General features: G+C 40.1%; 1 protein-coding gene across 1 annotated transcript in view; it reads right to left on the reverse strand.

Moving 5' to 3' along the window:
- AP4E1 (adaptor related protein complex 4 subunit epsilon 1) overlaps positions 1-27457 on the reverse strand; it is a gene marked incomplete at its 3' end in the record, with an annotated part of 71544 nt that overhangs the window by 14069 nt on the left and 30018 nt on the right. Inside the window, exons 8-16 of the mRNA XM_081097982.1 lie at positions 26151-26224; positions 15021-15143; positions 14809-14918; positions 13433-13572; positions 11627-11739; positions 11401-11519; positions 6345-6647; positions 4406-4520; positions 1377-1500 (exon numbers count right to left, since the gene is read on the reverse strand). Coding sequence (XP_080954108.1) covers positions 1377-1500; positions 4406-4520; positions 6345-6647; positions 11401-11519; positions 11627-11739; positions 13433-13572; positions 14809-14918; positions 15021-15143; positions 26151-26224 — 1221 coding nt within the window. The remainder of the gene's footprint in view (positions 1-1376; positions 1501-4405; positions 4521-6344; positions 6648-11400; positions 11520-11626; positions 11740-13432; positions 13573-14808; positions 14919-15020; positions 15144-26150; positions 26225-27457) is intronic.

Consider the following 27457-nt stretch of genomic DNA (forward strand, 5'->3'; position numbering starts at 1 on the left):
GGGTGGGGGGCGGAGCCGGGGATTGGGGGGATATGATGGTCCCCTTGCCCAGGCCTGAAGCCTGGGTCAGAGGCGTCAGGCTTGGGCAGGGGGTGGAGCAAGCAATCAGAGGGAGATGGGAGTCCCCTGCCCAGGCATGATTCCTGGGCCAGAGGCCTCAGGCCTGGGCGGGGGCCAGAGCCAGTGATCGGGGGGAGATGGGGGTCCCCTGCCCAAACCTGACTCCTCTGGCGGAGGCGTCAGGCCTGGGCAAGGGGCCGATCCGGCGATCGGAGGGTGATGGGGGTCAACGCCTGAGGGCTCCCAGTATGTGAGAGGGGGCAGGCTGGGCTGAGGGACACCCCCCACACACACCCAGTGCACGAATTTCGTGCACCGGGCCCCTAGTATGTAATAATAATACACACATCATTACTATGTGTAAAGGTAGTATACATCCTATGCTATCTTGGAAATAAGCAATCTCTCTCTCTCTCTCTCTCATTTTTATTTTTTTGTTGCTCCTCATCCAATGATATTTTTCCATTGATTTTTAAAGAGAGTGGAAGAGCCCTAGCTGATTTGGCTCAGTAGATAGAGCGTCAGCCTGTGGAATGAAGGGTCCCAGGTTCTATTCTGGTCACGAGCACATGCTGGGGATGTGGGCTCGATCCCCAGTAGGGGGTGTGCAGGAGGTAGCCAATCAATAATTCTCTCTCATCACTGATGTTTCTTTTTTAAAAAAATTTTTTTATTGATTTCAGAAAGGAAGGGAGAGGGAGAGATAGAAACATCAATGATGAGAGAGAATCACTGACTGGCTGCCTCCTACACCCCACCCCTCCCCACACTGGGGATCGAGCCCACAACCTGGGCATGTGCCTTTGACAGGAATCAAACTTGGGACTCTTTAGTCCGCAGGCTGATGCTCTATCCACTGAGCCAAACCAGCTAGGGCATCATTGATGTTTCTATCTCTCTTTCCCTCTCCCTTTCTCTCTGAAATCAATAAAAATATATTTTTTAAAAAGAGAGAGAGAATGGAAGACAAGGAGAGAGACAGAGAGAGAAACATCGATGTGAGAGAGACACATCGATTGGTTGCCTCCAGCATGCACCCAACCAGGGCCGGGGATTTAGCCTGCAACCGAGGTGTGTGCCCTTGGCCAGAATCGCACCTGGGACTCATCAATCCATGGGCTGGCTGATGCTACAGCCAAACCAGCTAGGGCGCAAACTCTCTTAAAGTGTAAAGGCGTACTGTATCGTATCAATACTTTTTTGAGAGCAATAAATAGAAACAACAGCCCAAGCAGAATTTATCTTTCAGGAACCCTATACATTTAAAGACATTTAAATATTCCCATGTTCTCAATTTTAATAAGAAAGGAACTTACTCTTTCAGCCCTATTTCTGCACTGTTTCCAGATATATCTGAACCCAGAGAAATGCCAGCAGGAGACTGTCGTCCAGTAAAACCAGATGAAGAAAAGGAGAGTCCATATGGTTCAAAATTGAGAACTAGAAATTTAAAACAACAAGAATGGTTTATATTTAAAACAAAGCCAAAATTATTTTTAAAAAGGCAAAAATTATCAAAGTTACCATCATTACTAAAATAAAATAACTGAAGACTAGAATCCAGTGACAATTTTTAAACTGGAAGGGAACTTGGAAATGACCTAACCAAATATTTATAATAATAACAAAGCAGCTATGATTTATTTAATACTACTACAGTCTTCATACTATTAGCTGATCAAAGACAGTACTTCATTTTTATCATTTTACCTCCCTTAGAACCTAAAAAAAAAAATTCAATTAGGAAAGAGAGCTAATAAACCAGATCTACTGAAAAGTTGCTGCTCTCAAGCAAAAACGTTTAAGCAGCTATGAACGAAGAGATGGCTGCATTTTGCTTAACAAAATGGCACATTCCTGTACTGAACAGGCCGACATAGCCCTCGATGTGAAACCTCCCTTCCAGATGAGGAACAGGCTTACTCAGGTTCGGATTCCATTGAGCCTGTACACCCAAATGAACTCAGCCAGAGCCTTGAAAATTCATGTTGTTATTGTGGTAGAGCAGATGCCAATATACATTCTCTTCTTTCTCAGTAACAGAACCCTTGATTCTTAGCTAGGTACATGGCCACCCAGAAAAGAGATGGCATTCCCAGACTCCTTTGACATCTTTCTTCCCTCCCTTCCTCTCCTATATTCATGAAGCCAACATCAATCCTAGGCTGGATACTTATGATATTTCTTTAATGGGAAAGAGCAATAACCTTCTGCTTTGTATAAGGTCCCACTATGTATATTTGTTTTCCTAACTGCCTCATATATCTTTTTTCTTCTTAAGTCATAAAAAGTACCTAAGAATATATTAATGTGGATATCCTCATTTTACAAATGAAGAAATTGTGGCAAAGAGGTTGCCATGAACTTACCCAAGATTACAAAGAAAGGAAAGGATACAGGCAGATAAGAAAGAAAGAAAAAAGAAATCAGACATTCTGGTTCCAGAGTTTCACTCTCAACTACTATATTACATTGCCTCTTCCAAAGACACATAGCCCTCAATGTGAAATCTCCCTTACTGACGAAGAGTACGTGACCCAAAAAGTACCAAATAAATGTTTGTTTGTTAGCTAAATGAATGATATAGAAGAGGAAGCAATGTGCAGTAGAAAAAAGTAATGTGCAAATTGATAATCAGGAAAAATGAGTTCTTGATGTAGGTCAGGTGTTAACTAAGTATATGAACTAGACCTTCATTTCTTTATAAAGTGAAGAGTTCAGACTAGGTCAGCAGTTTCCAAATGCTGATTTGATAATCAGAATCAAGCTGACTTCACCAATCACCCATAGATCTTTGTGTACATACAGCAAAGCTTTCAGAGATTTAAATATAGAAGGTATAGGGACAGGGCTATGTCCTGTCTTATAACTGATTTCTCTCCCCATGATGTAACAGATAGCCTAAGCTCATGAAATTTGGATTTTACTTTAGAAAACTTTTGAAAAATAGATTTTGGAAGAAAAGGGAAGACCCTAATTTGAGAGCTTAACCCCATTTATAATGATGTTCTATGGGGGAACAGTACTTGGCAAAAGAATTCATTCGTTTGGGGAATTCCAGGATTATCTATTATATTTACATCAGCCACTTACCTTATTTTAAGAATAGAGACAGGCAGTGCCAGGAACTAGGCTCTTCATCCTATCTCCCCTTCCCTACCTGACCCCTGAACTGTAGTAATAGCAGGCTGATGGCCCAGGCACACTGAAAATAAGGAATATGGCAAACGGACCACATCTCCCACTCTGGAACTCCAGATTTTCACTCCTTGCCCTGGATGTCATAAAGCTTCTATATGCACTACAGTCACAGGTCGAGCAATTATAACTCAAAATTTATTTACCGTCCCCTCCCCCCGCCACACACACACACACATATTCTATCAATACAGGGTATCACTGTGCTAAACAATATGTCACAAACTTTAAAAGAACAAATACTTCTACAAAAAGATAACATCATGCCTATTATTAGTGTTTGTGCTTTTTGGTCTCATTTTAGGATCAACCATTTAGTTGTACTCATATGCCTAGCACAGAGCCTAGAAAATATTAAGTACTCAACAAAACCATTAAATTATTTAAGCCATTAAATAATTTCCTCTTTACTAAAATCATGACAGAAATCTTTCCCTGACAGCTACATTTCTTAAATTCTTTCCTGCCTTCGCTGTTCCTAACGTCACTGATCACATATTTTGTTGGAGGAAGTGTTCTAACACACTTAAGATATACAAGACTGCACAGAATGAAAATGAAACTCACTAGTCCATAGGACCAGTTTCTTCCTAAAACTGTTTCACAGGTATGCTCACACTACTATCTGTCAGCCCTCTATCACAGTGACCAACATGATAATTCCACCTGCCAAGCAGGTCTTTTGAAATTCCTGGATGGCTGTCATATCTTAGGCACTGCTGTATAGGAAACCTATGACTTTAGGAAAACCTCTAGACTAACTGTTTTTTCCTGGGTTTCCAACGACCTAGTCAGGGTAAACAAGTCACAAGAGATTTAAAGAGGAAAAATAAAAGTAAATACCCTCAATTATTTACTTACACACATAAAAAAAGATGCCCCACCCTGGCCGGTGTGGCTCAATGGTAGAGTGACAGGTTCAACTCCTTGTCAAGGGCATTACCTGGTTGCAGGTTCGTTCCTCAGCCCCAGTACTGGCACATGCAAGAGGCAACCCATGGATGTGTCTCTCTCATATTGATATTTCTCTCTCTCTTCCCCCTCCTTCCACTCTCTCTAAAAATCAATCCTTACCCATGGATATTTTTTCCATTAAGAAAAAAAAAAGAGATCCCTATAACCTAGCCTATAAACTCATAAAAATTACCTTTTTCCTGGGAAAGCTTTTCCTCCTGCCGTTGGTGGTGAGGTTTGTACGGTGCTGCCCCCTGACTGAGTTCTTCAGCCACATGACTATCCAGAAAAGATAAGGAAGCATCTACCTATATCAAATTGAAGCAAAAATCAGGAATTAAAAAATCTGCCCTAAAACAGTAGATTGTATGTTCACATAGGTACTTTCAGCCCATATATCCTAAAAACATTTTTTAGGTGAAAAGCAGAGATTCAATTCCAAAAGTACTACCTAACTCCGTAGCTTTCTGAAACATCTATAATCAAATCACTCAGCTAAGTCATTTGCAATTATTACTGAGTTTCACTGCACCGAGGAATACATTTTTGAGCATCCAATATATTAGGGCATCATGTTAGCTCCTATGATAGAGACAAAAGAAGACACAGTACCTGCCCTCATGAGACTTGTAACCTACCAGAGGAGAAGACACATCATATACTAAAGCTATAATCTGTATTAGTTTCCAGCTGTTGAGGGATAAAAGGGGAGAATAAGTTCCTTATCTCTTTCAGCTTCTAGAGGGCTGCCAGCATCCCTTGGCTGTGGCCACATCCCTCTGATCAGTTTCTATAGCTACTCTGCCTTCTCTACACTGAACTCTTGCCTCACTTTTCTAAGGGCCCTTGTGATTATCTCATGCCTACTTGGACAATCGAGGATAATGCCATCACAAAATTCTTATCTTAATCACATCTACAACGTCCCTTTTACCATGTAAGGTACATACACACAGGTTCCAGAGATTGAGATGTGAACCTCTTGGGGAGCTATTATTTGGCCTCCCACAGTGCCTTTGATTTAACTATCCAATTCCTTTCTACCTGAAAATGCTTTTTCAAAAATCTATGGAAAATTACTTAACTAATTTCAACAGGAATAGAAAAGTACTAGAGAATGATTAAATGGGGGGGGGGGGGGGACGACAAGAGATGGAGAATGAGTAAAGGAAAAAGGAGAAGAGAAAAAGTAAGAAGAGAAAGAAAAATGAGATATACAAAAGAGGATAGTAGTGATAACCTCAGAAACCAGAATAGCTTCTCCTGATTTAGCCAAACGTATGCAAACAACTCAGATAATTTAGAACAGCAAGTAATTCTCAAACATTTAAGTGGCTTGTCACACTCTGAATCTGGAAAGGTTTAGTTTCACTAAGATTCTTGGAGAAAAGAGGAAGTGTGGTTATTTCCTAGTTTAATTTTATATGCAGCATATTTATTGATCATCTCAATGAACATCTCTGAAATGTCTGCCAAATGTTAAAGCAAGGCCTTTGCCTTTGAGGACCTATTGAGAGAATGAAGGAACAAAGCTTCAAAATTAATACAAGTCATGAAAATCTGATTCAGAATTAGTGGGAATACCACCCATCCTCTCTATCAACTATATGACATCTAACATATAAAAATTTGAGCAAATCTGGTTTCCTTTTGGAAGTTTTCTGATTAACACCAATCGGAGGGACAGACTGAGTGCATTGGGTTAAAAGGGGTGGTAGCTAAAAGGAGGTGGGAGAAAGAAAGGTTGGTGGTCAGATTCCAAAGTGGTAAAGAATTTAGACAGTAGATGGACAAAATAAAATGGAGAACTATCTTTTACATTCTCAAAGAAAAGAGCGGAATAATAAAACAACGTATTAGAGTTCAAAGGAGATAAAATTCTTGAATTATTATATATTCAAAGAGATTGTCAGAGCACAAATCCTTCATTGCAGTTCTCCAGAAGAGACACTCATCAATTCCTGACTTAGGATCACTACTGCAGAGAAGCTCTCAAATTCTCTTCTACTAATGAGAGAAAAATTCCAACCTACAGAAACTATATTTTGATACATTTCTGACATATCACAAATGCAAAAATTATTGTTTAAAAATTATGCAATTTTTATAAAGGTAGAACACAGATGTCTTACCACCATGTCTTCACAACTCTTATTAACTGGGAGCAAACTCTTCATAAGTTCTGCATTCTCATGCAAATGCTTTAGTTCAAATGCATGCTGTCTCAGACAAGTATCCAAAGATACCGTAAATTCCTGGATTAATTTCTCAACAATGTTAGAAGAGTGTGCCTGAGGTGTCAATTTGGTCACGGCAGCAATTAGCCAGGCTTTTGTTTCTGAAGAAATGGAGTCATTCATAAGTAACTTGTAGAGCTTGGTTATAACTTCTTCTGGCGTTTCCTTATCTAAGAGATAGGAATATTCCCCTAATACCTATGAGTAAAACAAGGAGATGTTTATATACAAATATCAAGTTATACAGCAAACTATACTTGGAAATCTAAACAAAGTGCCTATTGCTGAAGTGAATCTAATCTAGATTAAACATATTCTCGTGGTAAAAAAATATATTAAAGATCAAATTGTACATATTAGTTCAAAATTATACCAAGAATTGGAACTTAATACAAAAATGTTTTCTACATCTTAATCATTAACAATATACAAAACAGACACCTTTACCAGTTAGCCTTCTTCTGAACTTCCAGGTTTGGCTGTTGGTTTTTACCAGCATTTTCACATTCTGTTATTACTTTCCAATAAAGTTTTTAAATGAGTGGTTTCACATGCTAGCATGCATAAGAGTCACCTGAAGTGTTTCATTAAAATATAGATTTCTAGGCTCTAACCACAGACATATTAAAAGAGATTGTCAAGGAGTACAAATCCCTTCACTGCAGTGCTCCAGAAGAGACACTCTTCAATTCCTGATTAGGATCATTACTGAACCAAAGCTCTCAAATTCTCTCAGACTAATGTGAGAAAAATTCCAACCTACAGAAACTATAGCATGCCTGCGGTGATAATCTGCACTGCACGTTTTGAACAAGCATCAGCTGATTCTGATGAAGATGACCCACAGAACTTTGAAGAACACTGATCTATGTTCATTTTTCTTACATCTAACTTATCCAGGAGATATATAATCCTACTCGTCTAAAAATCACTAATAAAATGATAACTCATGGACTGTGAGACCTTTCCTAAATAGTATTTATTAAGTATTTTCATGTCTTTGGTGTAACATTAGCACTAGCAAGAAAAAAAAGGGAGGTGAGGTGACAGTCAAGGAAGGATGTATCGCTTAGTAACAAGAAGAGGAGGAAAAAGAAATACGACTCATTGTCCTAGCAGGTTTGGCTCAGTGGATAGAGCGTCAGCCTGTGGACTGAAAGGTCCTGGGTGCCATTCCTGTCAAGAGCACATGCCTGGGTTGCAGGCTCGATCCCCAGTAGGGGGAGTGTAGGAGGCAGCCAATCAATGGTTCTCTCTCATCATTGATGTTTCTACCTCTCTCTCCCTCTCTCTTACTCTCTGAAATCAAAAATATTTTTTAATAAAGAAATACGACTCATTAAGTTCAATCCTTAAATAATAAGATAATTTTTTGAGTGCTTTAATAAGAAGAGCAGATAGCCTAAATCCCAGTTCAAAATTGGTGAATTTATATTTCTGGAAGATGGAATAGAAGCATTTTCCCCCTATTCTTCCCATGAAATACACCTAAAAACCCTTGATGTTATAAATAAAACACATGTAAAAAGACTGTAAAAGGTGAAGAAAAGGCGAATCGCTAAGGACCTTGGGACCTAAGGAACAATACAGTGAGTTATCTGTTGCCTCATACACCCCAGACTGGATACTAGAGAACTAACAACCTGGAAACACCAATGGGTTCAAACAAAAAAGTCCCAGGAAAAGCCAGCCCTCTAGCCAAGTAGCCAAGAAGACAAAAAGCTTGGACTCCAGCTAAGCACCACAGAGAAAAAAACTGCAGCCCTACCCGTACCAGCAGATGCAGAGTGAAGGGCCAAGACTTGGACCCCTGCCAGGCTGTAAGAGGCACAACTCCCCCACAAGGATGGTGACCGAGAAGGCCGAGGGGGGGGGGGTTGGGGGGGGGGGGTCAGGACTTTCATCCCACCGAGCTGCAGAGGCGCACTCTTTGGCAGTGTCCGCGAAGGCCCCACAGGAAGCCTACATCACCTCCACCCAGGTAGAAAGAGGTGCCGTTCCCCTCTCTGCTGGGGGTGCGAAGCCTGTGGAGCAGGGGTCCTCAAACTACGCCAGCGGGCCACATGCAAATACAAATATTGTATTTGTCCCCGTTTTGTTTTTTTACTTCAAAATAAGATATGTGCCGTGTGCACAGGAATTTGTTCATAGTTTGTTTTTTTAAACGATCGTCCGGCCCTCCAACGGTCTGAGGGACAGTGAACTAGCCCCTGTTTAAAAAGTTTGAGGACCCCTGCGTGTGGGGAGTCAGCACTTTCCCCACTGCTCAGCAATAACAAGGCCACCCCTTCACAGCGTCAGCAGAGGCCACTTGTTTAATCTTAACACCCTTATCGCAACACCATCTCCAAAGGAACGTAGCCATCATTTATGGAGCACACCACCCAACAGCAGCAGAATGCCCATTCTTTCAGGCACCCAGAGAACAGAGCACCACCCAGACAACAGCACAGGCCGTAAAACAAACCTCAACAAGTTTAAAAGGAACTGAAATCACACAGTATTTTCTCTGACAATAGAATCAAACTAGAAATCAGTAACAGAAAAGATAACAGGAAATTTTCCAAACACTTAAAAATAAACAACTCTCTTCTACACAATCTTTCCAGAAAATAGAAAAGAACACCCTCACTCATTTTATGAAGCCAGCATTACCTTGATACCAAAACCAAACAGAGAAGAAATATGAAAACTACAGACCAATATCTCTCGTGAACAGAAATGAAAAAATTCTTAATGTTTCAAGAAATCTACAAAAACAATTCGAGATTGCCAGGCAACAAACATATAGAAACCAAAATTAAAAATGCATTTACTACTTCTCTAAAGAAAATGAATTACTTAAGTATAAATCTAACAAAACATGTACAGGATTTATATACTGTAGAAATAAAAACACTCTAAATATATGGAATGTAAATAAATAAATAAATAGATAAATAGATAAATAAATAAAATGACATGTCATATTCATGGAGAAAAAAACAAATGGCCACCAAATATAATAACCAATTTAGCATAAGGATTATCAATGCTAAAAGCACTGGTGAAAGAGAGCTGAGGAAAAGATGTTCAGAGCCTCACAGAATCACCTCACAGATTAGTTATAAATTCTAAAGAGAAAGCACTCCTTGACAATGGAGAAATCTAAAGGTCAATGTCTTCACCAAACTTACAATCACCGATATTTGAAGGAATTGAAATTATATGCATCCTGATATAATGCAGTAGAAAATACGTATGATTGCCAATGTAAAAGTCTTGCTAAAAATGTTTAACAGAACCAGAAATAATCAGAGAAATTCAGAAATGTTGGACATTCTACAACTCAATAGTATTCATCCAAAAAAATCAATGTCAGGAAAACAAAAAGAAACTGAGGCTCATTATAAAATTCTTAAAAGGCTAAAAGGATATAAATAAATAGAATTTGCAAACCCTTACTGGATCTAGGATTGGGAAGAACAGAAAAACAGCCTTAAGGAGACTTTTTCTTTTTTTGACAACTGAATAAATCTGAATATAAACTGTATCTTAGGTGATATTAATAAATTAATATTTCTTAGGTATAATAATGGTTTTATCATTATCTAGAATAATGTCATTCTTATGAGATTCATGTTCAATTTTTTTATGGGTCAAGTGTCATGATGTCCGCCACTCAATTTTAAATGGTCCAGTAAAACAAACTGTATAGAGGTAGACCTAGATATAGATATAGGTGTTGATAGAATAAAGCAAAGATGATTAAAAATTAATAACTGGGATGCCTGGCCAGTGTGGCTCAGTGGATGAGCATCAACCCATGAACCAGGAGGTCATAATTCAATTCCCTATCAGGGCAAATGCCTGAGTTTCAGGTTCAATCCCCAGTAGGGATCGTGCAGGAGGCAGCTGATCAATGATTCTCTCTCATTGATGATGTTTCTATCCCCCTCTCTCTTTTTCTCTCTGACATGAATAATTTTAAAAAATAAAATAATAATAATAACTGGGAATCTAGAAGAAAAGTATAGTGGTTCTTGTTATTACTAGTGTTTCAACATTCCCACAGATAAGAAAAGTAAAATTCTTAAATAAAAGTGTAGATAAAATTTAAGTTAACATGCTAAGTTTTGGCAAAACTATAAAATATTAAAATGTGCATATCCTATGACCCAAAAGTTGCACTTCTCCAATAAACACTTACCCATATGCATAGAAGGAATACACAAAGATGACAGATATATGTGATTGTATATGGTTAAATTACATAAAATTGTGACTTTCATCTTACAAAGAGATGATTTCCCTTGCTGGCTTTCATGAAGCAAACAGTCATGTTGGGAAGCTCACATGGCAGGAAACTAAAGGTCATTCTAGAAGCCTACAATTGACAGTGTAAACCTCAAACCCTCAGTTTTACAGCCGAAGAAACCGATTTCTGAGCTTGGAAGTGGACTCTTTACCAGTCGAATGTCAGATGAGACAGCAGCCCCAGCCAATACCTTGACTATAACCCTAAGAGGCCCTAAGCAGAGAATCCAGCTAAGCCATGCCTATACTCCTAACCCACAGAAACTATGAGATAATAGATTTATGTTGTTTTAAGCATTAAGTCTGTGGTAAGATTATTTTACAGCCATTGTTAACTAATATGTCATCATTACGTAAGTATTCACACATTCAAATATAGATTCACAAAGGAAACACAACAAATGTGTTGTAGACAGAGAAATCTAAACAAATACCCATATTTAAAAGACTAGACATGTGAGATAGCAGGAAGAATGAGCAGATAAGTAAATAGTTAAGTGACAGAAGGTAGCTGGCCACTGGGAAGAGAGGGGGGAACTGACAGCTGAAGGAGTTAGCTGAGTAAAACTGAATGATTTCTGAAGGGAATATACTGTTAGCATTTGCTTTTATATATAATTTTATAAACATTTATGATTGAATATACTTTGCTCACCCAACTCATAACTTGAAGAAATCTCTGTGGATAGAACACATTTTCCACATCTAGTAAAGTGAGATAAGACTGAACTGCATAAAGTCTTAATTGTTGATTTTCTGTTTCATCATCAAAACCTACAAAGAAATTGATACATTATTTTCATTTTCATTAAACTCTCTAAGGACTCTGTAGTAAAAACCTTTAATTTAAAAGTCTTTACAGAATGCAATTGTTTACTGACCTTCCGCTAGCAGTCTCAGGAAGTTATTGGGAATATCAGGATTCATCACATCTCCTCCTACTGAAAACACAGCATTCATTGTCTGAATAAACCATGCATTATCAGGAGCATATGTGTCCACAGTGTTAAGAACAAGTACACTTCAAATGCCACTTATTAAAACTATATTTCTGCATCAACCTTTTAAAAATAACCAATTCATCCTAGTTTGGCATTTTTACCTTTAATCTCTGCCAATAAATTGTTCTATATTCCAGTTTTATGTAAAATAGGTGCTCAATAAATCTTATTTAATAAACTTTAAAAACTAGTTCATGTTGCTTTATCTAGCACTCTGCCTTGTACATAACAGGCATCCAATAAATAAATGTAAAGTAATTGAAAGAAAGGTTACAGCCGAACCGGTTTGGCTCAGTGGATAGAGCATCGGCCTGCGGACTCAAGGGTCCCAGGTTCAATTCCAGTCAAGGGCATGTACCTTGGTTGCGGGCACATCCCCACTGGGGGGCGTGCAGGAGGCAGCTGATCGATGTTTCTAACTCTCTATCCCTCTCCCTTCTTCTCTGTAAAAAATCAATAAAATATATTTAAAAAAAAAAAAAAAAAGAAAGGTTACAGCGAATTACGGACAATACATAATGGAAAATAATATACACTCCAAAGAGACTGAATGTTGTGATGTATCTACTTGAACAAGTTGTTTAACCTCCTATCTAATCTGCTTCTCTTCAGTTCTAATATTTTATCATTTTGCTGGCCAAACCTAGAGCACTGGCTAGGATTTAAGCAATTTCCAAGATAATTTAATTAACATTATTCATTCATTCTTCCTTTGCTTTAACACAGACATCTTAAAGAGAATGCAACCCTAAGAGGCCCTAAGCAGAGAATCCAGCTAAGCCATGCCTATACTCCTGATCCACAGAAACTATGAGATAATTAATTTATGTTGTCTTTTTTTTTTAAATATATTTTATTGATTTTTTACAGAGAGGAAAGGAGAGGGATAAAGAGTTAGAAACATCAATGAGAGAGAAACATTGATCAGCTGCTTCCTGCACACCCCCTTTTGGAGATGTGCCCACAACCAAGGTACATGCCCTTGACCGGAATCGAACCTGGGACCCTTCAGTCCACAGGCTGACGCTCTATCCACTGAGCCAAACCAGTCAGGGCAATTTATGTTGTCTTAAGCATTAAGTCTTGACCAGTAGAAGTTCCTGACTTTTAAAAAACTAATGTGAAGAAAAGTAACATGTGAGTGGAGTTCCCAACTACTTTATTATGACAATTTCTAATATAAACAATACAGGGGTGAGCAAAAGTAGATTTACAGTTGTAAGTATGCAAAACAGAGTATTATTATTCATTAATTATTCTATTATTTTCCATACAATGTAAACCTACTTTTGCCAACCCCTGCAGTTGGATAAATGTTAGCATCCTGATCCCTCCACCCAACCCACACACCCCTAAAAACAACAACAACAACAACTTTTACTCAGAAAAGAAGCTGAGTAGGAAGTAAAGTCAAAGACAAGGAGGGACTGATAGAGAAATCAGGCAGAGGCTCCTGTATCTTCTTGCTCAAATACTGATCAACTGAATGAAAAGAGCCAGGAAAAAAGCCATCCCCTAAGAAGTCTACACAAATCCCTATTTTTGACCAGAGAGGCTTAAATATCAGGAATGGAAATTACTGCTGGGTCTCTGAACTCAACTTGCAAGTGAACATGTCCATAGCAATCATTTTAAACCACTGTGTAACTAAAGGCATTGTATGATTATGGTTCAAACAAAGGATATTTTTCAGCCAGCTCAGCTATTTTGCCAACCAAATTGACGATAATATACTCTTCTTTGCTCTGATGTAAATATTCAAGCATTTTCTGGACAATCACTGTTATATTCTGTGCATTAGTAATTCTGTAAAGAAGTTCCAGTGTCTATTTAAGGAAGAGAAATAAAAACAGTATTATAAAACTATGCATGATAACACCAGTAAATACAGTAACACATATTTATAACATGGTTGATTCTTCCACTTTTATATAGATCTCCTGAGCAGGTCGTTTAATAGGTGTGCAAAAAATGCACAGAACTTAATAATGGTAACTATAAGAAATAAATAGAACTTAAGAAAAATAAAATTACTGTTAAAAAAATGAATTATGGCCCTTGCCGGTTTGGTTCAGTGGCTAGAGCATTGGCCCACGGACTGAAGGGTCTCAGGTTCAATTCCAGTCAAGGGCACGTACCTCAGTTGCAGGCCTGATCCCTGGTCTGGGACGGAATGTGTGTGGGAGGCAACCAATTGATGTGTCTCTCTCACATAGATGTTTCTCTCTCTTTCTCTTTTTCTCTCCTCCTCCCTCCCTTCCACTCTCTTTCTAAGGATCAATGAAAAAAATATCCTCGGGTAAGGATAAATACATAAATAGTAAGAATAGTTTTGTTTCAAACACAGTACCTTTTAAAATTAGTAATCTTTTTTTTAAAATTACAATTGCTTAACGCAATACAATGTTCTCTCAATAACTATTTTTAACTCATTGCTTTTAAGTAACTTACATGTTTAGTGTCTCTTTTTATCTTTGGTACTTTTAAAATCAGAAATTCTCTACATGAGAATTAACAGAAATATTTATATAGACACCCAAGCAATTTTATAAAAGGAAAAAGTTGAAGAAAATTAAGCAAATAATACACCTTTCCTTCCAAGAAGTTAACATCATTTTAGGAATGTTTCACACATTCCTACATATGTAATAGGGAATGCATTATCCCATTTTACAAATATTATAGAGAACAATGAAAGATTATTAATCATCATATAATATATCTTAAAATTGTACTAATAAAAAAAAAAACTGGGAATAAAATGCAGGTCTCCTATTGGACCAAAAAGATATTAATGAATCTATACAGGTAATTGGACCTAATTTCTCCAACTCATAATTTAAAACCATTCCTGTGAATACTAACACAAGAAGTTTTTAGAAAAGTTCCTTAAATTTAGCAGAAAGAATAAAATGCTCTCAAAAGTTAAAATACACACACATACACACACACACACATACACACACACTCACTGCCCACCACTTTAATTTCTCTCCATAATGGTAACAAAAAGTTTTAAAATTGTAATACTTTCACATACATAATTCAAAATATCAGTTTACCTCTCTTTTAATAATGGGATCAGGATGGTCTAAGCATTCAATTATTGTCATCTGGTGTTGAAGAGCCAGAGTAGGATCCTGTTGGATAACATAGGTAAGAGCCTTCAGTCCTAAAAGCAAAAATCACATTGTATGAAGTGACCAGCAACAAATACCCAGCAAATCTCAAAAGCTCTCTTTGTAATTTTTGTGAAAAGAACCAATCATCTTACCTAAATATTTGAGATTTATTTTAGGTGACAGGACAAATTTTCCAATGCACTTGGCAGCCTTCTCAAGTAATTCTGATTTGGGATAAATGGAATAGACTGTATGCACACATTCAAACAGAATGGCTAGAGAAAGAAAACATAAAAATGTCAGGGATCATATTAAGGCATAATGAAAGAAAACATTTGTGTGGAACTCATAACAAAGCAAACTAATTAGAAGGCCAGTTGTAGTCAAAAATCTTTTTGGAAAATTTTCAAAGATATAAACGTTACTGTTTTCAGACTTATACAGTTTTTAAGATATGTTAACAGAGTACAATTTAAAGAGAATTACGTATAGTAACAGATAAAAATAATGCATTCAGTCATGCAACAACTATTTACTGAACACCCCTATGTGCCAGACATTGTTCTAGTAGTACGGATACAGCAGTGAACAGAACAGAAAAAACCCTTCCCTCAAGGAGCTCACAGTCCAATGACACACAGGTAACGTTTTCATTGTTCCTATATAAATAGGTATTTCTATTTGAAGGCTTTAAAATAATTTATTAAAATAATTTACTTATTTAAAATAATTTCTTTTCAGACAGTTTCTACCACTTCTATACAAAAACTCTATATGTGATTTATTTCAATATAATCATTTTGGGATACTTTAGCATTTATTTCAAAGTAGAGTCACTGCTCAATAATCTTCAAATCAGTTCTTTAAAAATTAACCACAAAGAATATAAAACAATCTATTGAACACTTTGATAGTGTTCAATATGATTTCCTTATACAGTCAAAGATCTGATAACTATGACAGGTGATCAAAGTGATACTAACATTTTTTTCAAACTCTTTTAAAGAGCATTAGTTGTGGGGCTGGGCTTTGCCACGGTAAAGAAGAATCAAGCAGGCACCACTAAGTCCTGCATGGCCTATTGCAATCATAGCATGAGAAGTGAGACAGATTCTGCAGCCTTAAAAACCATTCTAATGCAAGTTGAAGCATATCAAATGTCCCTGACAGAATCACTCCTTCTCTATTTCCAAAAGTTTAAAACAGGGGTCCTCAAACTATGGCCCGCAGGCCACATGCAAATACAAATATTGTATTTGTTCCCCTTTTGTATTTTTACTTCAAAATAAGATATGTGCAGTGTGCATAGGAATTTGTTCATAGTCTTTTTTAAAACTATAGTCCGGCCCTCTAATGGTCTGAGGGACAGTGAACTGGCCCCCTGTTTAAAAAGTTTGAGGACCCCTGGTTTAAAACATAACAATCGGACACTTCTTTGCATGCATGATAGATTCTGAATATTCAACTAGCTATTTTTTATACTTGCCTATAAATTGAGGCACACATAAATATTGTGTAAAAAACTTTATATAAACCCTTTCTATAGAAGGAGAAATCAGAAATATAAAGTGCTAATTAAAAAGAAAACTGACTTTAAAAAAAAAAAAAGAAGGGAACTGACTTGCCCTGGCCAGGTGGCTTGGCTGGTTGGAGTGTCGTCCCATACACCAAAAAGATTGCGGGTTCAATCCTGGGTAAGGGCACATACCTAGGTTGCGGGTTCAGTCCCAGATCGGGCTGCATAGGAGAAGCAACCAATCAATGTTTCTCTCTCACACTGATGCCTGTCTCTATCTCTGTCTCTCCCCCTCTCTCTAAAATCAATAAATATATTCTCAGGTAAGGATAAAAAAAAAAAAACAGGAGGAAAAAAAGGTCAAGCTTTTTTTTCTTTAATTAAAGAAAAACCTACAAATTAAGTTAACTTAAAAAGATACTTTGTATATTCGGACGCCTCACTATAAAATGTCTGCTCTGTGCTATGAAAAAGTGGACTTTACAACTTTATGAACTACAGAGCCTTAACCAGCTACCCTCAGCCTATTTTTGTAAGCCTGTGAACTAAGAATGTTTTTTACATTTTTTAATTGATATAATTGACATATAACATTATATTACTTTCAAGTATATAATTACACTTTCTTTTTAATATTTTTATTTATTTCAGAGAGGAAGGGAGAGAGAGAGAAAAACATCAATGATGAGAGAGAAACATCGCTGATCGGTTGCCTCCCACACACCCCACACTAGGGATCAAGCCTGCAACCCAGGCATGTGCCCTGACAGGGAATCAAACTGTGACCTCCTGGTTCATAGGTCGACGCTCAACCATTGAGCCATTCCAGCCTGGCTCTAATTACACTTTTAAAGGTTGTAAAAAAAGAAAACACACACAAAGGAAAATATGTGTCAGAAACGTATGTGACTTACGAAGCCTAAAATATTTATCAAACCCTGAACTAATAATGTGACAGCCCTGAGCAAGATTAAAAATGATGATGCTCTGCCCTGACTGGTTTGGCTCAGTGGATAGAGCATCGGCCTGTGGACTGAAAGGTCCCAGGTTCGATTCCGGTCAAGGGCATGTACCTTGGTTGCGGGCACATACCCAGTAGGAGGTGTGCAGGAGGCAGCTGACCGATGTTTCTCTCTCATCGATGTTTCTAACTCTCTATCTCTCTCCCTTCTTCTCTGCAAAAAATCAATAAAATATATTTTTTTAAAAAATGATGATGCTCCATTTTCTATCATAATTGGCATTTCTTCCTTATTGGATTCCTGCCATTCAGAACTCTATTTTACTACAAAAACTTCTTGTTACTCATCTGAATACTAAACTTTTATATATAGACTAGAGGCCCAGTGCACAAAAATTTGTGCACTCGGGGGGGAGGGGGGTCCCTCAGCTCAGCCTGTGCCCTCTTGCAGTCTGGGACCCCTCGGGAGATAACAACCTGCTGGCTTAGGCCCGCTCCCGGGTGGCAGAGGGCAGCCCCAATCCCTAGGTGCAGCCCCTGGTCGGGCTCAGAGCAGGGCCGATTGGGGAGTTGGGGCGCCGCCCCCCCTCATGCACAGAGCAGGGCAGATCGGGAGGTTGCGATGCCACCCTCAGTCACGCTCAGGGTAGGGCCGATTGGGGGGTTGGGGCACCGCCCCGTCACACTCAAGGCAGGGTCGATGGGGAGGTTGTGGCGCCACCCCCGTCACGCACAGAGAAGGGCCAATCAGGGGGTTGGGGCGCTGCCCCCTGTCACGCACAGAGCAGGGCCCATCAGGGGGGTTGGAGATCCGTACCTTGTCACGCACAGAGCAGGGCCCATCAGGGAGTTGGGGAGCTCCCCCCTGTCACGCACAGAGCAGGGCGGATCAGGGGGTTGGGGCGCCGCCCTCTATCACCCACAGAGCAGGGCCAATCAGGGGGTTGGGGCGCCGCCACTGTCACACTCAGGGCAGGGCCAATGGAGAGGTTATGGCTCTACCCCGTCACACACAGAGCAGGGCCCGTGGGGGGGGGGGGGCGGTTGGGGTGCCGCACCCTGTCACACACAGAGCAGCTGGGCGATCAGGGGGTTGGGGAGCTCCCCCCTATCAGGCACAGAGCAGGGCTAATCAGGGGTTTGGGGCACCTTCCTGTCACGAACAGAGTAGGGTGGATAGGGAGGTTGTGGCCCCACCCCTTGTCACAAACAGAGCCGCAGGGCGATCAGGGCGTTTGGGCACTGCCCCCTGTCACACTGATCCCGGTGCCGGGAGGCCTCGTGGCTCCACTGATCCCGGTGCTGGGAGGCATATTACCCTTTTACTATATAGGATAGAGGCCTGGTGCACGGGTTGGGGCCGGCTGGTTTGCCCTGAAGGGTGTCTTGCATCAGGGTGGAGGTCCCCACTGGGGTGCCTGGCCACCCTGGGTGAGGGGATGATGGCTGTTTGCAGCTGGTCACACACCCTTCAGGGTGGGGGTCCCCACTGGGGTGCCTGGCCAGTCTGGGTGAGGGGCTGAGGGCTGTTTTCAGGCTGGCGGGTGACTGAAGCTCCCAACTGCTCCTTTTTTTCTTTTTTTTCTTTTTTTATTCTGGGCCAGCTTTAGCTCTGGCTCCAGCTCTGAGGCCTCTGCTGCTGAAAGCAGGTATCTGGTTTTTTTGGGTTCTATAATCGAAACACTGTATCAACTCCAGCTCTGAGATCCCGGCGGGCTGAAAGCAGGTTTCTGGGGTTTTGTTTAGCTTCTATATTTGTAACAATGTTTCAAACTGCAAGCTCAGAGGCTGGCAAGGCAGGTGGGGAACGTTGGTTTCCTCCATCACTGAAGCAAGCAAGCCTCATGTTAGCTTCAAGCTACCTGGCTGCCTGCCGCCATCTTGGCAGGCAGTTAATTTGCCTATCTCGCTGATTAGCCAATGGGAAGGGTAGCGGACATATGCTAATTACCTGTTTCTCTTTTATTAGATAGGATGCTCATAAGATTTCTAGAAAGCTAATATAGGTAAAATTAATAATTCAAAAACTGCATTTACTGGTCAACTTAGGTGTAAATGACCTGAAAATGAATTTAATAGGTGTTTAAATTATTTTCCCACCTAGAACTAAGTCCTTTTATTCTCCAACTCTACAATATCTGAATATCCTATATAATAGTAGAGGAATATGCTAATTAACCCAGACGCCTTAGCAGTCACAACCAGTCAGGCACTTAATAGTCACAACTGGTCAGGCATGGCCCGGGAGTGGCCCCTGGCAGAAGTGGTGCCTGCAGCACCACCCAGCCCAGAGGCCGCCCGGCCAGGGATCGCGAACAGGCACACTGCGCCACCTGGCCTGGGAGCAGCCCTTGGCGGAAGCGGCCACCAGCGGGGGCGCGTGCAGGCCCGTGGCGCCACCGGGCCGGGCGTCCACCGGTCCCGGATTATGAGAGGAATGTCCGACTGCCGGTTTAGGCCCGATCCCGCAGGGCAGTCAGACATCCCCAGAAGGGTCCAAGATTGGAAAGGGTGCACACTGGGCTGAGGGACACACCACCACCCCCGGTGCACGAATTTCGTGCATGGGCCACTAGTAAGTTTATAAAAACGGTCTTCTTTCCACAATGGTTCAGATAAATGTGCTTCTGATTTCTAAACATAAAAAACATAGCTTGGAGCTTTATTTACTCTTCCAGAGCAACCCAGATCCTAACCAAAATATCATCAAGTGAAAATTACCAAATTAAAAACTAATAGCTTTCTAACATCCATGACATTGTGAATTTATCATAGATATGTTGGGTTGAAATATGCACAACATTTGAAGAAGTTCTACAGGTACCTTATCCTTCAGATGACATTACTTTCTTTTTAATTAAGTTATGTCTCTGTCTACTGACACCACTCTGGCAGGGAGATGAGGTACCACCCAATGGAGCCCAGGTTTTCCACGCTGCCTCTATGACACCTTCAGAGGAGGGAATCCTGATTCATTCTGGGTGGGAGGTGCGAGTAGCTGCTAACACTACCCTGCCTGGGAGAGGAAGGGATACTTCATTACTGCTCCCTATGTTGCCTCCACTGACATTGAGGGGGTGGCCTTCACTAGCTTCCTCTAACACCAACCAGCCCAGCAAAGGGAGGGAGAGGTACCTTGCTCCTCCCTACTCCTGGATAAAGCAAAATCCAGGCTTCCCACATTATCTCTACTGATAATGAAGCGGGGGTGCCTCCATTAACATCTGGCAGGAATGAAATTCCTACTTCCCTCCTGGGCTTCCCTGCCACCAGCCCAGTGGGATGGTTGGAGCAACTCCTTACACCTGGTGAGGGTGGAAATCTCAGCTCTCCTCTAAGCCTTTGCTGCAGTTGGTGGACCCACAGTTTTTCTGTGTGGTGCTTGGTTAGGATAGAGGGGCTATTCTCTAAATGTTTCTATCTTCCTAGCTTGTCCTTTTCTTCTTGGGGTGTTCTGTCTGCACCTGTTGGCATTTCCAGGTTGCTGTCTGGGGTATGCAAGGCAAAAAGAAAACCTAATACATTTACTGTTCACTGAATACCCTTTTGTACTTTTTGAATTTTGAACCATGTGCATATATTACCTATTCAAAAAAATAAAAACATTAAAGCTGAAATGCAATTATTAAAAAAATGGGCTTTCTTCAAGAAAAATAAATTCTTAACTAATTTTAAACAGAATTTCTGGAGAGCATTTAAAACTTTTACCCTAGACAATGACTGATTATATCTCAGGAAAACTTTTTAACTTCCTTTAGCTGCCTGAAAAGACTCTGACACTTCTTTTGGATCTTCTGACAGCTCCTGGCCAAACCACCTGCCTTGGTAAGGGTCATCCTTACCTCTGGACCCTTAGTCTTCTCATTATATAGCAGGATCCTAGATCCGTGGTCAGCAAACTACGGCTCGCGAGCCACATGCGGCTCTTTGGCCCCTTGAGTGTGACTCTTCCTAAGCCTTAGGAGTACCCTAATTAAGTCAATAACAATGTACCTACCTATATAGTTTAAGTTTAAAAAATTTGGCTCTCAAAAGAAATTTCAATTGTTGTACTGTTGACTATGTTGACTAATGAGTTTGCCGACCACTGTAATGTCAACTGTTCATTATACTATCCTATCTAATAAAAGAGTAATATGCAAATTGACCGTCACTCCAACACAAGACGGCCGCCCCCATGTGTACAAAAGATGGCCGGTAGGGGAGGGCAGGTGGGGAAGATCAGGCCTACAGGGGGAGGGCAGCAAGAGAGGCCCAGGCCAGCAGGGGGAGGGCAGATGGGGGCAACCAGGCCAGCAGGGGAGGGCAGATGGGGGCAACCAGGCCAGCAGGGGAGGGCAGTTGGGGGGAGACCAGGCCAGCAGGAGTAGGGCAGTTGGGGATGACCAGGCCAGCAGGGGAGGGCAGTTGGGGGCAATCGAGCCAGCAGGGGGGCAGTTAGGTGTTGATCAGGCTGGCAGACAGAGCGGTTAGGGGCAATCAGGCAGGCAGGCAGGCAAGTGGTTGGGAGCCAGCAGTCCTGAATTGTGAGAGGGATGTCTGACTCCCCATTTAGGCCCGATCCCACACCGGGCAGTCGGACATCCCTCGAGGGGTCACAGATTGGAGAGGGTGCAGGTTGGGCTGAGGGACATAGCCTCCCTCCCCTTCACGAATTTCGTGCACCGGCCTCTAGTATACTCATAAGTGCAGGGGCTATGTCTACCTTATTCTTCCTTTAATCTCCCATACTGAGCATGGAGAAATATAAGTCAATTAATTCTTTCCTCAATCTGTACCTAGTTTACAAATCAAGGTTTTGTTTTGTTTTGTAGGCATTCAATAAATACGGGTTGAACAAATGAATAAACCACTCTTACTGACTTTAATCACCATTTATACATGCAAAACCTAACTCTATCCTCTTAAATTTACTATCCCAATTCACTACCATTTGCATTATTTTTCCTGCATGAGTCTTACGCACGCAAACCTTTCTCCTTATTCCTACTGCATCTTTGTCAATCTTTTACTTCAATTAAACTAGTTCAATTTCTGCCCTCTACCCTACACTTCTACAACCATTATTCTTAAAGACCAACAGTTTATCATTGTCTGAAAGAAACAGCAACACTCTTCATCCCCATCTTCATGGTACTTCACCAGATTAAGAAATGACTTCTCGAAAACCACGATGGCTGCATAGGTTAACACCGGAGATTGCTGCCTCGAACAACCACTTCAGAGATACAACTAAAGGATGGAATGGACATCATCCAGAACCACAGGAAGGCTGGCTGAGTGGAAATTCTACAACTAGGAGGAAAGAGAATATCATACCCAGACTCAGAGGAGGCGCAGTGCTGAAGTGAAATACTCAGGTGCGGAGTGCGCGCGGAGCGGGCTGGAGGCGTAGGGCGCAGTTGTTGTTTTCAATCGGGAGGGAGTTTCAGACTCTGAGCTCCAGATCCAGGCAAGTCTCTGGGGACCCAGACTCAAACGGGAGAAGCGGGACTGTCTGGCTTTGGTCGGAACTCGAAGGCAGCTTTCTCTCCGAGGTTTGCAGCCATTGCTGGGACTCTGAGAGGCAGAGCCCCTAGGGACGGAACTGAGAGCAGCCATAACTGCTCGCTCCACCTGCCCTGTAGATCCCCGGGGATCGGCCCCGCCCAAGCCCTGCGCAGAGCCATTTGCTTGATAGCCTCAGGCAAACGCTAGATTAGCACCACCCTAGAGATCCAGCACAGAAGCTCTCCCACTGCAGACACAGCTGACTCTCATAGCCAGTTAGCCTGGATGTCAAATCACCCCCGGTATTGCCAACAACAATCAAGGCTTAACAACAACAAGACTGCGCACAAAGACCACTAGGGGGTGCACCAAGAAAAGATAAAAAAATGCGGAGACAAAGAAACAGGACGCAAATGTCAGAAATGGAAGATATAGAGCTCAAAACCACACTTTTAAGGTCTCTCAAGAACTGTGTAGAAGCCGCCAATAAATGTAGTGAGATCCTCAAGAAATCTAATGAAACCCTAGATGTTGTGATAAAGAACCAACTAGAAATTAAGCATACACTGACTGAAATAAAGAATATTATACAGACACCCAACAGCAGACCAGAGGAGCGCAAGAATTAAGTCAAAGATTCGAAATGCGAAGGAGCAAAAAAACACCCAATCGGAAAAGCAAAATGAAAAAAGAATCCGAAAATACGAAGATAGTGTAAGGAGCCTCTGGGACAGCTTCAAGCGTACCAACATCAGAATTATAGGGGTGCCAGAAGATGAGAGAGAGCAAGATATTGAAAACCTATTTGAAGAAATAATGACAGAAAACTTCCCCTACCTGGTGAAAGAAATAGACTTACAAGTCCAGGAAGCACAGAGAACCCCAAACAAAAGGAATCCAAAGAGGACCACACCAAGACACATCATAATTAAAATGCCAAGAGCAAAAGACAAAGAGAGACTCTTAAAAGCAGCAAGAGAAAGAAACTCAGTTACCTACAAGGGAATACCCATACGACTGTCAGCTGATTTCTCAACAGAAACTTTGCAGGCCAGAAGGGAATGGCAAGAAATATTCAAAGTGATGAATACCAAGAACCTACAACCAAGATTACTTTATCCAGCAAAGCTATCATTCAGAACTGAAGGTCAGATAAAGAGCTTCACAGATAAGGAAAAGCTAAAGGAGTTCATCACCACCAAACCAGTTATTATATGAAATGCTGAAAGGTATCCTTTAAGAAGAGGAAGAAGAAGAAAAAGGTAAAGATACAAATTATGAACAACAAACATGCATCTATCAACAAGTGAATCTAAGAATCAAGTGAATAAATAATCTGGTGATCATAATAGAATCAGGGACATAGAAAGGGAATGGACTGACTATTCTTGGGGGGGGGGAAGGGGTGTGGGAGATGCGGAAAGAGACTGGACAAAAATCGTGCACCTATGGATGAGGACAGTGGGTGGGGAGTGAGGGCAGAGGGTGGGGCGGGAACTGGGAGGAGGGGAGTTATGGGGGGAAAAAAGAGGAACAAATGTAATAATCTGAACAATAAAGATTTAATTTAAAAAAATAAATTTAAAAAAATGATAAAAAAGAAATGACTTCTCATTTGAGTTAATACCTCTCAATGCCTCTTCTACTACCCTTCTGCATGGCATGAAATTCAAACTGCTTCATATCTATCTTTTAAATATCCCAATTTCTTCACCCAGCTTTCTCACATTGATCAATAGAAAACTAATAGTTCCTCCCTCTGGCTATTACAATTGGAAGTGTTTTTGGTTACCTTTCCGAGTTCTCCCCACTTCTCCCCTCAAACTTGTCTCCTCTCACTAAATTACCTTTTCAGATTACATAAAATATATATAAGGAGCTACTGTCTCTTCACAAAATAGTGTTATTATTCCATATATATATATATATATATATATATATATATATACACACACACACACACACACACACATATATATATATTATCTATATCCTACTCATACTTCAGTTGTGTTCTTAAATATCACTTTTTCATAAAAACTTTCCCTGTTCTCCCCCTCACCTAAAACTAGCTGCTGTGCCAAAACCGGTTTGGCTCGGTGGATGGAGCGTCAGCCTGCGGACTGAATGGTCCCAGGTTCGATTCCGGTCAAGGGCATGTACCTGGGTTGCGGGCACATCCCCAGTAGGAGATGTGCAGGAGGCGGCTGATCGATGTTTCTCTCTCGTCGATGTTTCTAACTCTCTATCTCTCTCTCTTCCTCTCTGTAAAAAAAATCAATAAAATATATTAATAAAAAAAAAAAACAAAAAAAAAAACAACTAGCTGCTGTGTTCTCCCACAGCACCCTGTAATTCTCCTTTATAACATTTACAGCACCTGGCCCTTTCTAGTCAGTGAGCTAAATGATAATAACACTGTTTTATTCACAGCTGTATTCCAAGTATCTTGCACAAGACCTGACAAAATACAGAAATTTAAAAAATATTTCACAACTAGTTGACTAATTGATGTATTTAAGAACTTTCCTATTAAATATGGAACAGGTCTACTAAGTTGATGAGTATTTTCAATAAAAAGATAATTTCTCTTTAAAAATAAAGTCTTAAAAGAGAGACAAATATAAAAATGAATTTAGGTCAACATTTAAAATAATGCCATAGCCCTAGCCAGTTTGGCTCAGTGGATAGAGTGTCGGCCTGCAGACTGAAGGATCCCAGGTTCGAGTCCAGCCAAGGGTACATGCCCGGGTTGTGGGCTCAATCCCCAGTGGGGGGCGTGCGGGGAGCAGTCAATCAATGATTCTCTCTCTCATCATGCTTCTATCTCTCTCTCTCTCCCTCTCCCTTCTTGTCTGAAATCAAGAAAGATATACTTAAAAAAAAAATAATAATGCCATAATTTCAAATAATTTCCACTAGTTATGCAATGCTTCCACTGAAAAATAATAACCCACCCGGCTAGTGTTGCTCAGTGGTTGAGCATCGACCTATGAACCAGGAGGACACCGTTTGATTCCCAGTCAGGGTGCATGCCCAAGTTGCGGGCTCAATCCTCAGTGTGGGGCATGCAGGAGGCAGCCAATCAATGATTCTCTCTCATCATTGATGTTTCTATCTCTCTCTCCCTCTCCCTCTCTGAAATCAATAAAAATAGACTTTTTTTAAAAAAAAAGAAAGAAAAATAATGACCCAAAGAATCACCTTAAAAATTGACACAAAATTCTATTGGAATTTGTAGTATTCTAACACAGATTCAGCTATAATACTGAAAAATACCGTTAGTCGTTAGAGTAGCATTCACATGTTACCTACCATATGTGACATTGTGATTTAACTCGGCTCTTCGTAAGGATTCATCAAGAACATCATACATTAATTCACTTGTCCTGTTTAAAAGATATTTTATTTGCAGTAAAATTATAGTATTATAACCCAATAAAACATAGTTTTTCAAACTTCTCCCTCTTTAAAACTGAGGATCTACAGAAAAGAAGTGAAAAAAATTCATTTTTTGAAGCTATGGGAATGTCACTTTTTAAAAATTCCATTTGTTCTTTTTCATGAGTTTAACTTCCTGCTTTATCGAAGTTGACTAGTCAATGAAGATAAACATGTCAATCAACTCTTTCCTAAACCTATACCTAGTTTACAAGTCAGGCTTTTGTTTGGTTGAACACACTATCTTTTATAGTTTTCTTTATAATAAAATATTTCTACCTGTTTAAAGTTACTACAGTAATACCTCACAGATCCAGATTATTCCAGACAGTACATTTTCTGTATTTAAACCACATAATTTTTTTAAAATATTCAAACACTAGTCTATGAGCAGCATTGAGTTCTTCAGAAAGAAAACTTTAGCTTTCATTTGTGTTAAATATAAAGAAAATTAACAAATTTGTCCATTCCTATGCCATTATGATCACTGATTACTGTTGCGATAACTGGGTGGAGGTAGATGCTGTAAGAAATGCGGTGCTTTACAGAGTCCTAGCACTCATCCTCCTGCCTAGAAAAGTCCTCTACAAGATGCCAATATGAAAACTATGGCTTCTCAGCTGATATTTTTGTAAGTTTTACAAACTCAAACACTACTAACAGAAATAAAAGCTACTTCAACCTTGCATGCACAAAATCAGAGAAAGTACACTGTAAAGCAAACAAGCAAAAACATCAAAATAATCTGGGGCTACACAAATTACTTCATCATTTGTATCTTTATCAAAAATTTCTTCTTCTCCAATACACAACTATCAAATTCAATCTGAAGTGTGTGTACTTTGATTCCATCTTGATCAAAGTATAAATATCCAGTGAGAATCCATAACCATTTTCTAAAATCCTTCATTTTACTGTGTAAGCATTTCTTCCAGAGAAAATAACCATACAGTAGATGTTACAAATTCTCTCCCCTCGCCCCCCAATTTAGTTAATTCTTCACCTGGATTACAATCTAGTTTCTTAATTATAAAAGCCAATATCTGGCATAAATCATATTTAACCACATGAAATGTAGAAACATTTGCAGACATGATCAAGCTAAATATAAATAACCTAAGAAGCAAAATGCTGTAAAACACAAGAAAATACTCAAACAATAGATATAAAAACCCATCAAT

This window comes from Myotis nattereri (assembly GCF_964212035.1).
Source record: "Myotis nattereri genome assembly, chromosome: 1".
NCBI lineage: Eukaryota > Metazoa > Chordata > Mammalia > Chiroptera > Vespertilionidae > Myotis > Myotis nattereri.